General features: G+C 42.0%; 1 protein-coding gene across 1 annotated transcript in view; it reads right to left on the minus strand.

Moving 5' to 3' along the window:
* Positions 1-13,658, minus strand: part of LOC141095090 (uncharacterized) — a 616,558-nt gene that overhangs the window by 576,031 nt on the left and 26,869 nt on the right. The window contains exons 8-11 of the mRNA XM_073580971.1: positions 12,920-13,036; positions 10,999-11,154; positions 10,705-10,821; positions 96-242 (exon numbers count right to left, since the gene is read on the minus strand). Coding sequence (XP_073437072.1) covers positions 96-242; positions 10,705-10,821; positions 10,999-11,154; positions 12,920-13,036 — 537 coding nt within the window. The remainder of the gene's footprint in view (positions 1-95; positions 243-10,704; positions 10,822-10,998; positions 11,155-12,919; positions 13,037-13,658) is intronic.

Raw genomic sequence — 13,658 nt, forward strand, 5'->3', positions numbered from 1 at the left:
GAATATATTCAATTTGTAATTACAACTAAATGAGGAATCATAGCTCCATAATTTAAAGCAGTATCATAACTGTTTTGAAAAAATCTGATACTCACAGGTTAGAGCTTTTGCAGTAACTATAGGGCCTTCTATATCTATGAAGATCGGATTTATAGTTACTGTATATTCAGTGTCAGCATGTAGTCCTTGAATAAGGTACTGAGTGTAGCTGTCTGCCAGGTTGACATTTTGATCAAATCCCTCTGCGTGATAAAAATGCATTCATATTTGTTATAAAGTTTGTTTCTGCCAAGTAAACTTATTGCTATATAAAATCTGCATGCACATCAAACAGCTGAATAATTGTAACAGAACATACAAACATGTACAGTCAGCCTTCTCAAAATCCCAATTTTCTATAATTGGCAGGATGCACAGGTGCATCTCACAAAATTAGAATATCATCAAAAAGTTAATTTATTTCAGTTCTTCAATACAAAAAGTGATACTCATATATTATATAGATTCATTACAAACAGAGTGATCTGTTTCAAGTGTTTATTTATGTTAATGTTGATGATTATGACTTACAGCCAATGAAAACTCATTATCTCTGTAAATTAGAATACTTTATAACACCAGCTTGAAAAAATTATTTTAAAATCCGAAATGTTGGCCTACTGAAATGTATGTTCAGTAAATGCACTCAATACTTGGTCGGGGCTCCTTTTGCATCAATTAAGGCATCAATGCGGCATGGCAAGGAGGTGATCAGCCTGTGGCACTGCTGAGGTGTTATGGAAGCCCAGGTTGCTTGATAGAAGCCTTCAGCTCGTCTGCATTGTTGAGGCTGGTGTCTCTCATTTTCCTATTGACAATACTCCATAGATTCTCTATGGGGTTAAAGTCAGGCGAGTTTGTGAGCCAATCAAACACAGTGATACTGTTGTTTTTAAACCAGGAATTGGTACTTTCGGCAGTGTGGACAGGTGCCAAGTTCTGCTGGAGAATTAAATTTCCATCTCCAAAAAGCTTGAAGCTGAACAGTAAATATATAAGGTGCACTACCAATAGGGTAATACTAGCGGATAGGGTGCTGCATAATGCATTGTACAAATAGCAAGGACAAAAGCAGGAGAAAAGACCAATGCATAAAAATAGCGCACACCTAAATAAGAAAAAAATATATATAAGTCAATAATTTTATTCAAATACCAGACCACAAGAAGACACATACATGATAAAACACCATTAAAAAACTACAATAACAATAACACATCACCAAAGGTCCCGTGCTTATAACCGGTAGTACATAAACCTGATCTTTCATGACACAGACATACTGTATGTATGATAAAATTACCAAAACACATGAAAATATGAGTACGCTCCAATGAATGAACCTTATGTAGGGTTGGTGGCCGAGCTGGGGGGGTGGTCCCTCTTCTTACCGCGCAGAGACGAAACAGAGACAAGATGGAGACAGATTGTGGGTGCAACAGGTCCAAGCTTTATTCACTCACTGTCCGCCTGACAGCCTCACAGCACTCCGCAATTTTCCTCAAGGCTCTCCGGTTACCATACACCACAGAACACCGTACTTTCGCCAGGGACGTATATATACGTACCGTCCCTTTACTCTTGTTGACGCTTTTGACAGGTCTGTCACTGTGGCCGCCTTAGGCCCGTAAACCAACAGTAATTTCACTGGTCACAACGTCTTTCTTAACATGGTATCCGTAACCTCTGTGACTTGTCGATATAACCTCTGTGTCTCGTCTATATTGCGGTATTCCTGTCAGAACCACCCCCCTGACGTTCTCTCTCCTCCGTCCCCCTGGTTTGAATTCTCCTCACAGCGCACAGACTGTCACAGTCCTCCTGTCACTGGAGCTCCCCCTGGGGACTGGAACCTTCTGGAACCCTCCCTCAGTATTTATAGCACTCCCGTTCCCCTGTCACTGTAACTCCGCCCCCCATGACCAACGGTTTCTAAAGCCCTAAGTTGATGTCAAGTCCTTTGCTCACACTGCCATCTAATGTTCAACCCAAGGTACTGCACGTCCACTACACTTTCCTAGCTGTTTCCCCACTGTAGTAACTGACACCTGTCTAAACTGTGCAAACCTATCTTTCTCTATACTGACACGTCCGTCCGTCAGGTCACCTTCCCTACACTCCCCCTTCCTTTGTCCATTGTCGTCCTCGACAATCGTCATCCCTGCCTTCGTCGTTCTGAAGCTTCACCTACACTCTGTTGTCGGACCAGCTGTTGGGCCAAACCCACTACCCGCCGGGGCAGAACCATACTGGGAGCACTATGCTCTGAGCAGCCTACTGCTACTCACCAGCGCGCACGCCACATGACAACGTCTTTCAAATTGGGCTAGGTACACCCATATTCTCTCTATGGTGTGTACCTTCCCCTACTCCCCCCTACTGTCACATTCCACTATTCGGTACGCCATGATCGAGGTATCACACCTACCAGATCATTACCAGCGCCCGCCTTCCTCCTTCAGGGATGTCCGTGGTGTCGGGGACCTGACCTAGGACGGCTGTCTTTCTCACGTCTTCCATCTTTTACCTTTCTTTCTGTTACATGTCATGGTCGGCGTCTTGGTCTCCCAGACCATCTCAACACATAGACCCCTTCCGGATCTCACATTTCTCTTTGGTCCCTCAGACCTTCTCTTGCCCGGACCTGTTGCATTTACTTGTGCATATTATACAACAAAATAACTTTACAATATCACAAGTACCCCATTTTTATATTTTTTTTTCATTTTCTTTTGCTTCTAAAACCAACATATAACATTACAATATCACATGTTCTCCTTCCCCCCTTCCTTTGTCACATACTGTATGTATGATAAATTACCAAAACACATGAAAATATGAGTACGCTCCAATGAATGAACCTTATGTTAGCATATGAATAAATAATCCAAAATTGTCTTCCCCTGACGAAGCTGCAGCAGCAGCGCTACGTGTGGGGCTTCCCACTCACCTCAGGTCCCGGGACCTTGCTTTCTATCATGACTATTTCCTGACAGCTGGACTGGACTGCTCCTGTGGTAATTTGCCCTATAGCCTACTATCCATACACACATTTATTGTGCTTGGATGCAATTTTATGCTAGATCATTTGTATACTCCTATTAGTGGTCTATCACTATCCTTGATTATTGCATTCTCCTCGTTTTGAGCTATTTTGTTAGGTTTATAGGGTCATTTGCTAACTTTTTTTTTTTCCAATCTTGGGGATGCCCAATTTTGGATTATTTATTCATATGCTAACATAAGGTTCATTCATTGGAGCGTACTCATATTTTCATGTGTTTTGGTAATTTATCATACATACAGTATGTCTGTGTCATGTAGGATCAGGTTTATGCACTACCTGTTATAAGCACGGGACCTTGGGTGATGTATTATTGTCATTGTAGTTTTTTGATGGTGTTTTATCATGTATGTGTCTTCTTGTGGTCTGGTATTTGAATAAAATTATTGACTTATATATATTTTTTTTCTTATTTAGGTGTGCGCTATTTTTATGCATTGGTCTTTTCTCCTGCTTTTCGTCAAAAAGCTTGTTGACAGAGGGAAGCATGAAATGCTCTAAAATTTCCTGGGAGATGGCTGCGCTGACTTTGATCTTAATAAAATACAATGGACATACACCAGTAGATGACATGTGTCCCGTAAACCATCATTGATTGTGGATACTTCACACTAGATCTTGGAAATCAAGGTCCCAGAGTCTGGAGGAATGAGTGGAGAGGCACACAATCCAAGTTGCTTGACGTCTAGTGTGAAGTTTCCACAATCAGTGATGGTTTGAGGAGCCATGTCATCTGCTGGTGTAGGTACACTCTGTTTTATCATATGAATTGAAAATACTCTTGTTTGAATGAGCAATAACAACAATTTAAGAAACCTTTAAAGGGAACCTGTCAGGTTAATCAAGCTGCCCAAACATAAATCATATCCTGATAGCCAGCTATATCATTCTCTGAAATGCTCTGCTGTATCAGAGAAAATATACTTAGAAGAGAAGGCCAGGGACCATAGCCAGAAATGAGACTAGTCATGCCCAGCACCTGGTCAAGTCTTCCAAGCAATGGAGAAAGGACCCTTAGGCTCTATCCTCCACCTTCATGTACAGCTGAATCTGTAACCTTAAAACACAAAGACAGCTTGATCTCCCAGGAAAGCTCCCTTGTGTCATATATTTTGTGTCATATAAATACACATATATGTATAAATGTATATATAGTGTGTGTATATATATAGAGAGAGAGAAAGAGAGAGTGTGAGGTTGGTTGACCTTAAGTCAAATAATCGATAGTGTGTGCATACAATGGTTATAAAAAGTCTGCACACCCCTGTTAAGACTTTTTTTTTCATGAAAAGAAATCATACCAAAAAGAACAATTTCAGAGCAATTTCCACCTTTAACGTCACTCATAATTTGAACAAATCCATTGCAAAACAAACTGAAATAATTTAGAGGGTGAAAATAAAAATAACAAAACTAAAATAATGCAGTTACATACTGTAAGTGTGATCAATTTCTTATAATTGTAGATGCGGTTGTGTTCAGAATTAGCCAATCACATTTAAACTCATGTTAAACAGTAGAATCATAGAATCATAGAATCATAGAATCATAGAATCGTAGAGTTGGAAGGGACCTCGTGGGCCATCTGGTCCAACCCCCTGCTCAAAGCAGGATTCGCTAAATCATCCCAGTCAGATGTCTGTCCAGCCTCTGTTTGAAGACTTCCATTGAAGGAGAACTCACCACTTCTCGTGGCAGCCTGTTCCACTCATTGATCACTCTAACTGTCAAAAAGTTTTTTCTAATATCTAATCTGTGTCTCCTCCCATTCAGTTTCATCCCATTGCTTCTAGTCTTTCCTTGTGCAAATGAGAATAAAGTTGATCCTTCTACAATGTGACAGCCCTTTAGATATTTGTAGACAGCTATTAAGTCTCCTCTCAGTCTTCTCTTTTGCAAACTAAACATTCCCAAATCCTGCAACCTTTCCTCATAAGACAGGGTTTGCAGACCGGTCACCATTCTGGTCGCTCTTTTCTGAACTTGCTCCAGTTTGTTGATGTCTTTTTTAAAATGTGGTGCCCAAAACTGGACACAATATTCCAGATGAGGTCTGACCAAAGAGGAGTAGAGGGAAATAATGACTTCACGTGATCTAGACTGTATGCTTCTGTTAATACATCCTAGAATTGCATTTGCCTTTTTTGCTGCTGCATCACACTGTTGACTCATATTCAGTCTGTGATCTATTAGTATACCCAAGTCTTTTTCACATGTGCTGTCACTTAGCCCTATTCCTCCCATTCTATATATGCTTTTTCCATTTTTATTGCCCAGATGTAGTACTTTGCATTTCTCCCTGTTAAAAACCATTCTGTTAGTTGCTGCCCACTTCTCCAGTTTATTTAAATCTTTTTGAATCCTCTCTCTCTCTTCTCTAGTATTAGCTATCCCTCCTAGCTTTGTGTCATCAGCAAATTTAATCAGTTTACCCTCAATTCCTTCATCTAAATCGTTGATAAAGATGTTGAACAATACAGGGCCCAGGACAGAGCCCTGTGGTACCCCACTTGAGACATTCTTCCAACTGGATGTGCAGCCATTTACGACCACTCTTTGGGTCCGATCACTAAGCCAGTTATGAATCCACCTAACAGTTGCCTTGTCCATTCCATACTTAATCATTTTTTCAATAAGGATTGTATGAGAGACTTTGTCAAATGCTTTGCTGAAGTCAAGATATACTATATCTACAGCATTTCCTTGATCCAACCAATCAGTGATACCGTCATAGAAGGAAATTAAGTTAGTCTGACATGACTTATTAGTTACAAACCCATGCTGACTCTGTTTAATCACTTCATTCTTATCCAGGTATTGACATACATGTTGTTTAATAATTTGTTCAAAGATCTTTCCTGGTATAGAAGTCAGACTCACCGGCCTATAGTTACCTGGGTCCACCTTCTTCCCCTTTTTGAAGATAGGAACAACATTTGCTCTTCTCCAATCTTCTGGCACTTCTCCTGTTCTCCAAGAATTTTCAAAGATTATAGAGAGGGGTTCAAAAATTTCTTCTGCTATCTCCTTCAGTACTCTGGGGTGTAATTCATCTGGACCTGGAGACTTGAATTCATTTAGGCTAGCTAAGTGTTTCCTCACTATCTTTCTGTTTATAGATATCCTGGATTCTTCTATTCCCTTAATAGGACAGTGAATAACAGTTGATGTTACATTTCCTTTCTGAGAGAAAACAGATGCAAAATAGGAATTTAAAAGTTCAGCCTTCTCAACATCCTGTCTTACCATTTCATCATTTTCATCCTGTAAAAATCCTATAGCATCTTTGACTTTTCTTTTACTTTTGACATATCCCCAAAATCCTTTATTATTGCTTTTGACATCTCTTGCAAGCCTCAATTCATTTTCAGCTTTAGATAATCTGATTTGTGCCCTGCAGGTTCTGCAGACAGCATTATCTTCTTCTTTAGATATGCCTCCCTCTTTCCATTTTATAAACATTTTTTTCTTCCTTTTTAGCATGTGCTTAAGTTCTGTGTTCATCCATCCTGGTTTCCTTAACTGCTTCCTATTCTTCCCTCTTTTCGGAATTGTTAACAACTGTGCTTTGAGAATTTCATTTTTCAAGATTTCCCATCCTTCCTGGACATTTTTGTCTTTAAGGATATCCAGCCATTGGATCCCTCCAATTCTCTTTCTGAATCCCTTAAAATCTGCCTTTCTGAAATCTAACCTTGACGTCTGAGTCTTCACAGGTCTTCCGCCTCTAGTTATCCAAAATTCTAAAATAGCACGGTCGCTACCTCCTAGGGTCCCAGCCACTTTTACCTCCTCAACCATTTCCTCCCTGTTTATAAGGATTAGATCCAAGGTAGCAGTTCCCCTTGTTTTCTCCCTTACCTTTTGGAAGATAAAGTTGTCAGCAAGAGAGGATAAGAATTTCCTTGACCTGTTAGTTTTGCCTGAGAGAGATTCCCAACAAATGTCTGGATAGTTGAAATCTCCCATGACAACTATGTCATATTTTTTGGAGAACTTGGCCATTTGATGCATAAAGAGTTCATCCATAGCTTCAGCTTGCACAGGCGGCCTGTAGTAAATGCCTACAATGGTGTCCTTTCCATTGTTCTGTCCTTGTATTCTTACCCAAACAGTTTCCACAGAACTCCCAGTCTCTGAAGCTTCAATCTCTGTGCAGATATACGCGTTTCTAACATACAATGCGACACCCCCTCCTCGTTTATCAAGTCTGTTTCTTGCAAATAAGTTGTATCCTTCTAGTCTTGTATTCCAATCATGTGTATTGTCCCACCAAGTTTCAGTGATTCCAATGACATCATATTTCTTTTCCTGTAGTTAGTAGTTAGTAGTCAGTGCACAGATGAACACAGGAGATGCCCTCGCAATCTGATAGATTTGGAGTACTACTGCAAGGAAGAGTGGGCTAAAGTTGCCAATTCACGATGTGTCATGCTGATAGACTCATGTCTCCTACCCAAAAAGACTGAAGGCTGTCATTAATTCAAATTGTACTTCAACAAAGTATTAGTTTAAGGATGTGCATATTTATACAACCACTTTATTTTAGTTCTATGTTTTTCTTTTTTTCAGCCAAAAATAGTTCCGTATAATTTACAATTGAATTGTACAGATTATGGCTGTTATTAAAGGTGGAAAAAGTTCTGAAATGATTCTTCCTGGTATGATTTTTTTACGGGACAAAAACCTGGCATTTTAACAGGGGTGCAGGCCCGGATTGGCAATATAACCAACCGGGCATTTTCCCGCTGGGCCGCTGTCACGTGGGCCGCGGGCGGCAGCGCCCGTTCATCTGGCCGCTTGCCAGCTGCTGCAGCCACTGTTGCTCCTGCCGCCGGCCCTCTGCGGGCATGGCGGTGATAGTTTCCAAGTTACTCCCGCACTGCAGGGAGATAAGCCGCCACGCCCCCATCCTCGCCCTCGCATGATATGAGACCCCCTCCCCCCTGCAGCCGCTCACAGCGTCACACTCGCTTGCCTGCTCGCTCTGTTCGCAGGACCTGTGATGAGGTCACAGGAGGGGAGGAGTCAGGGGGGTCACATGATCAGGAGCCTTTGTCCAGACCCCCGATCATGTCACCCCTGACTCCACCCCTCCTGTGACCTCATCACAGGTCCTGTGCGCTCAGCCTTGCGTCTACCATCTGCAAGACTCTGCTTTGCTGTTGTCATGGTGCTGGTTGAGGTAAGTATGTGTGGGGTCAGGATTTACAATGTGGATGTAGCAGAGCTGTGTGTGTACGAGGTGTACGGAGCGGAGCCGTGTGTGTACGAGGTGTACGGAGCGGAGCCGTGGGTGTACGAGGTGTACGGAGCGGAGCCGCGTGTGTACGAGGTGTACGGAGCGGAGCCATGTGTATGAGGTGTACGGAGTGGAGCCGTGTGTATGAGGTGTACGGAGCGGAGCCGCGTGTGTACGAGGTGTACGGAGCGGAGCCGTGTGTGTACGAGGTGTACGGAGCGGAGCCGTGTGTGTACGAGGTGTACGGAGAGGAGCTGCGTGTACGGGGTGTACGGAGCGGAGCCGCGTGTGTACAAGGTGTACGGAGCGGAGCCGTGTGTGTACGAGGTGTACGGAGCGGAGCCGCGTGTGTGCGAGGTGTACGGAGCGGAGCCGTGTGTGTACGAGGTGTACGGAGAGGAGCCGCGTGTACGGGGTGTACGGAGCGGAGCCGTGTGTACGAGGTGTACGGAGCGGAGCCGTGTGTACGAGGTGTACGGAGCGGAGCCGCGTGTGTGCGAGGTGTACGGAGCGGAGCCGCGTGTGTGTACGAGGTGAAGCCGCGCGTGTACGAGGTGTACGGAGAGGAGTCGAGTGTGTGTACGAGGTGGAGCCGCGCGTGTACGAGGTGTACGGAGAGGAGCCGTGTGTATGAGGTGTACGGAGAGGAGCCGTGTGTGTACGAGGTGTACGGAGCGGAGCCGTGTGTACGAGGTGTACGGAGAGGAGCCACGCGTGTACGAGGTGGACAAAGTGGAGCCGTGTGTGTACGGAGCGGAGCCAAGTGTGTACAAAGCATACAAAGCTGGCTTTTCCCACGGACACAGGAGTACACGGCGGAGCCCCGAGGAGCATTTTAAAACACACACATGACGTTCCACCTGAAGTGATGTGCTGGAAGCTGACCGGAAATGAGATAATTTCTTGAGGAGATTGTGACGGAACCAGGAATGCTTCAGATCCATCACCATGTCCTCCTCCGACAGCGCAGACAGCAGGATCGCCTTGGAATCGGGGATGCTGGCCATGTGAGCGGATCATGATAGGTCCTGCACCGGGAGGCTCAGGTGGGCACTACAATGGGAGCCGGGCTGCTATAGTATCTTTGTAGAATCTTTCTTTATTTCTTTCTCTCTTTTTCTTTCTCTCTCTGTTCTTTCTTTCTTTTCTTTACTTCTTTCTTTCTCTCTCTGTTCTTTCTCTGTCTCTCTCTGTTCTTTCTTTCTTTCCCCTCTTTCTTTCTCTCTCACTGTTCTTTCTTTCTTTCCCCTTTCTTTCTCGCTCTCTCTGTTTTCTTTTTTCTCTCTCTCTCTGTTTTCTCTCTTCCTTAGTGCCAGTCAGTGTGCCCATAATGCCAGCCACTGTACCCTCAGTACCAGTCAGTGTGATCAGCAGTGCTAAATGGGTGCGATTAGGTGTGGACATGGGTGTGACTAGTTGTGAAATGGGTGTGGCTGGGCGTGGCCAAAATTTGCAGCGGCGCGCTGCGCGCGCCACAGTCTTTGTCCCTCTTTCCCTTCTTCAAAAGTTGGGAGGTATGATAGGGGCGGCTATGACCAGGGGGTCTGGTTGCCCAATAGAGAGCAGTTCTGCCAGGAATTCTGTAATCATGCATAAAAAAGGGGACTGAGATTACTGTACCTAAAAGCAATAAATAGGACTGAGCTGAAATACTGGGCACAGCTCTGACTACATGTTATATAGTCATGTTAATCTCCTCTCACTTCTTGTAAACTACAAGTGTACAAAGATATTATATAGTCACCATGTGACTAGTGGGCCTGTGTAACTTCAAATGCCAGGGCTGAATTTTAGTCCCAGTCCGGCCCTGCAGGGGTGTGTGGACTTTTTATATCCCATTAATATAAAATGACAGGTTCCCGCTGAGATGAGGAAGCTGATGCGTTTGGGCAGCATGGCCAGCCCGACGCTACTCTCAGCCGGAATAAAATATCTCAAACAGTAATAAACTATTCAGGATGTGTTAAAATACAATATGTTCTCCATTGTATGTCCTATCAAGCTAGATTGTCGCAGGATCCTTTCAAAATCAGCAGACTGTATAAATGAATAACCATTTTCATAGCCTGCACTGTATAGCACTGTTACATAGCTATATACTCCAGGGTCAGACTTGCGAGAAACAAACACGAGTCTCGCACATCAATACCCGGCACTGCCGCTGGCACTTGGGACCAGAGTGTGGGTTGCATGTATTACTATGCAGCTGAACGCTCCGGTCCAGAGTGCCAGCGGCAGTGCCGGGTATTGACATGCGAGACTCTTGCGATTTTCTCACAAGTCTGACCCCGGCCTAACTGTTTTAGTAGCATAACTAAGCAAATAATATACAAAAAAGATTGCTACAATGCGTTAGTACCTGTAGAGGACCAAGTAAGTCGGTAGCCTGTTGCTCCTCGAACTGAAGTCCAGTGTGCTCGAATAGTTCCAGTTGTGATATTCTGCAGTGTTAAACTTTTGACAGGAAGCAGTCTCACTATAAAAATGTAAGCAAAAGAAAACTATAAAGACTTTGTGCAATAAACCCAAAACTGGACTGCTGTAGTGTAAAAAAAAAAGTAATTGATTTTAATTATAAAGATCATAAGTGAACAATTGCGTCTTAAGATTTGGATAATAAAAAACAATAAAACAAGCTATATTGCATGCTTACATGTACGGCCCACTGCTGACACAGGTTGGCTAGGTCCTTCAGGATAGACGGCGTATATACTGACAGTGTATTCTTTCTCCTCCTCCAAGTTTTCAATAGTGTGTGATGAGACATCGCCATTTAAGATCTGCTCATAAGTAAATCCAGGTCTGTTGGCTAAAAATTAGGTTGATAATTGCATAGAAGGAAAGTGCTAGTCGTTGTTAAATCAATCTAAAGCCTCATGTACACCATTGTACTAAAGGGTAGAAGTCATCACAAAATGATTTATTGTTTAAATCAGGTTCTTTCTTGATGCTACAGATTTCCAAATCTCCATTTTTGTAAAAAAAATCTGAAATTTGGCAATTTTCACATAATCAATAAATCTAATACTAATATAGCAGAATAAGGCACTCCTGTAGAAACTGGAGCACAAGTAGGACTCCTCAGGCTATGTGCACACGTATTCAGAAAATTTCAGCATGAAAACCGGACTCCTTCCCAGAAAACGCGCTTTTTTTCCTGCACTTTTTTTGCGCAAAAAACGCGCGTTTTTTATGTTTTTTTCCGCACGTCCCCAGTCTCATAAAAAATAGCTAGAAATGCGGATTTTTCCGCAAAATTAATGAGCATGCTGCGTTTTTTACCGTGATTTTTTTTGCGGAAAAAATGCATCAATATGCACAAAAAGTGCGGAATTCATTAAAATGGATGGGATGCTTCTTGTAAGCATTTTTTAAGTGTTTTTGCCAGTAAAAAAATGCTTACGTGTGCACACAGCCTAACCCTTGATGAGCTAATATTGAAGAACTTGGTACTTGGAAGACGGTTCAATAATATTTTATTTATGTAGATCCAATCCACAGTCAATGAATAAAGTTTCGGTCAGTTCACTGACATTCCTCAGATGCACAGATTGTTTTTAAAGAGAAATATATGAATTCTAAGTCAGAATAGCACCTATTGTGTAGAGGAACACTGCTTAAAGTGTGGCGCCCAAGCATAGCCATACACAGTAGATAACACAGGATCCACTATTCACAATAAGCGATAGTTACAGTTCTGTCCCACCTCCTTTCACAATGACCATTTCCGGATCGGGATTTGCTCCACTTCTCCTATACAAATCAGTGAGTCAGGGTTAGTCTATTGCTTTCCATGTGTCTATGACATAAACCGAATATAATATGAGCCTAATGCCAGTCCTAGTGTTAAAATTGCAAATTTCCTTTTTTTTAATATACTGTGTGCCATTTATTGGGCATCTTAGTATTTTGACCATATCATCATTTATGCAGATTTTCCAACTCCAAGCTGTATAAACTTGAATGCTTATTGGATGAAGCAGGTCAGGTGATGTGTATTTGTGCAATGAGGGAGGGTGAGGCCTAAGGATACAACACCCTTTATCACGGTACGCAAAATTATTAGGCAGCTTGTTTTCCTCAAGCAAAATAGGCCAAAAAATTTTTTTGACTGACTCTGAAAAGACAAAAATTGTTACTAGTCTTACACAGGGATTCAGCATTCTAAAAATGGCTAAGATCATATTCACAGAATTATCAAAGGCTTTGTTACTAACAGTCATCAGGGTCATAAAAACATGCTGAGAGAAAAAGATTTACTGCCAAAGATTTGAGACGAATTAAACGTCTGTGAAAATTATCTGCACAGGCAATGTCAGACAGGGGCACAAATGGGCCCACTATTCAGCTATACAAAATATTACATGGGACACATCAGAACAAGGGTTTACTGGGGATTCAGCCGTTCCCCTGTGAGACAGTCTAAGTCTGTTCCCAGAGAAGCATCACCAAAAATTAGAAAGTGCCTTCCTGATAAAAGCAGTCTCATAGTTTGAGAAGCACTGATTTACATCACCATGAATAACGTGTTAAGGTATATTTTAGCAAACAAAATATAAAGTTATTTTACTTACATCTTGGAATATAAATTTTGTAACCATCAAGCGTCCCCAAAGGAGGAGTCCAGGCCACCTTTAAGCCAAAAAGTCTCTCTTCTATGACTCGGAAATTAGTTACTGGAGGAACAGGAGCTTTAAATGAGAGACAAGTGGAAATTAATCTTTAGATACACGAAAATAAAAGAAATAAAAGAATATCTTTTAACTTTTAATCATTAAACCACTTAAACCATGAACAGTTATTACTCAATATATAAAGTATTTGCATAAATTGAATAATAACTGTTTTCATTAAATTTAAGTGGTTTAATGATTAAAAGTTATTCTTTAATTTAGATGGTTTATATACATCTTACTCATGAAACAAGAGGGGATTATAGGGAGAAAAATGGGAAGCGCAAGCTTCTAAGTGTAGTAGTTAGTTTCCAAAGGTATATACCGTACTCAGTGTGAATACACTCACCTATTTGGTGTCTTGAGATACTGCATGTAGATCCAGTCCCTGGATCACTCCATTCCTCTTTCCATTCAGTTTGCTGCAAACATCTGGGAACTAGTGAGAGCACTGGACGGTGCTTTCATAGGCTATAACACTTGGTGAATGTTTTTCCCAGCAATATGCGCTCTTGAAGGATGATGATGGAACTTGATATTTAGATTCAAGGATGATTTTTATTTTTAATTCAAACTAGAATACAACCAGTTTCGACTGCTAAGAGTCTTCCTCAGGTATAATGTCAAGCATTATGTTTAA

This window comes from Dendrobates tinctorius, unplaced genomic scaffold (assembly GCF_039654945.1).
Source record: "Dendrobates tinctorius isolate UK_male_01 unplaced genomic scaffold, ASM3965494v1 ptg000066l, whole genome shotgun sequence".
Classification (NCBI taxonomy): domain Eukaryota; kingdom Metazoa; phylum Chordata; class Amphibia; order Anura; family Dendrobatidae; genus Dendrobates; species Dendrobates tinctorius.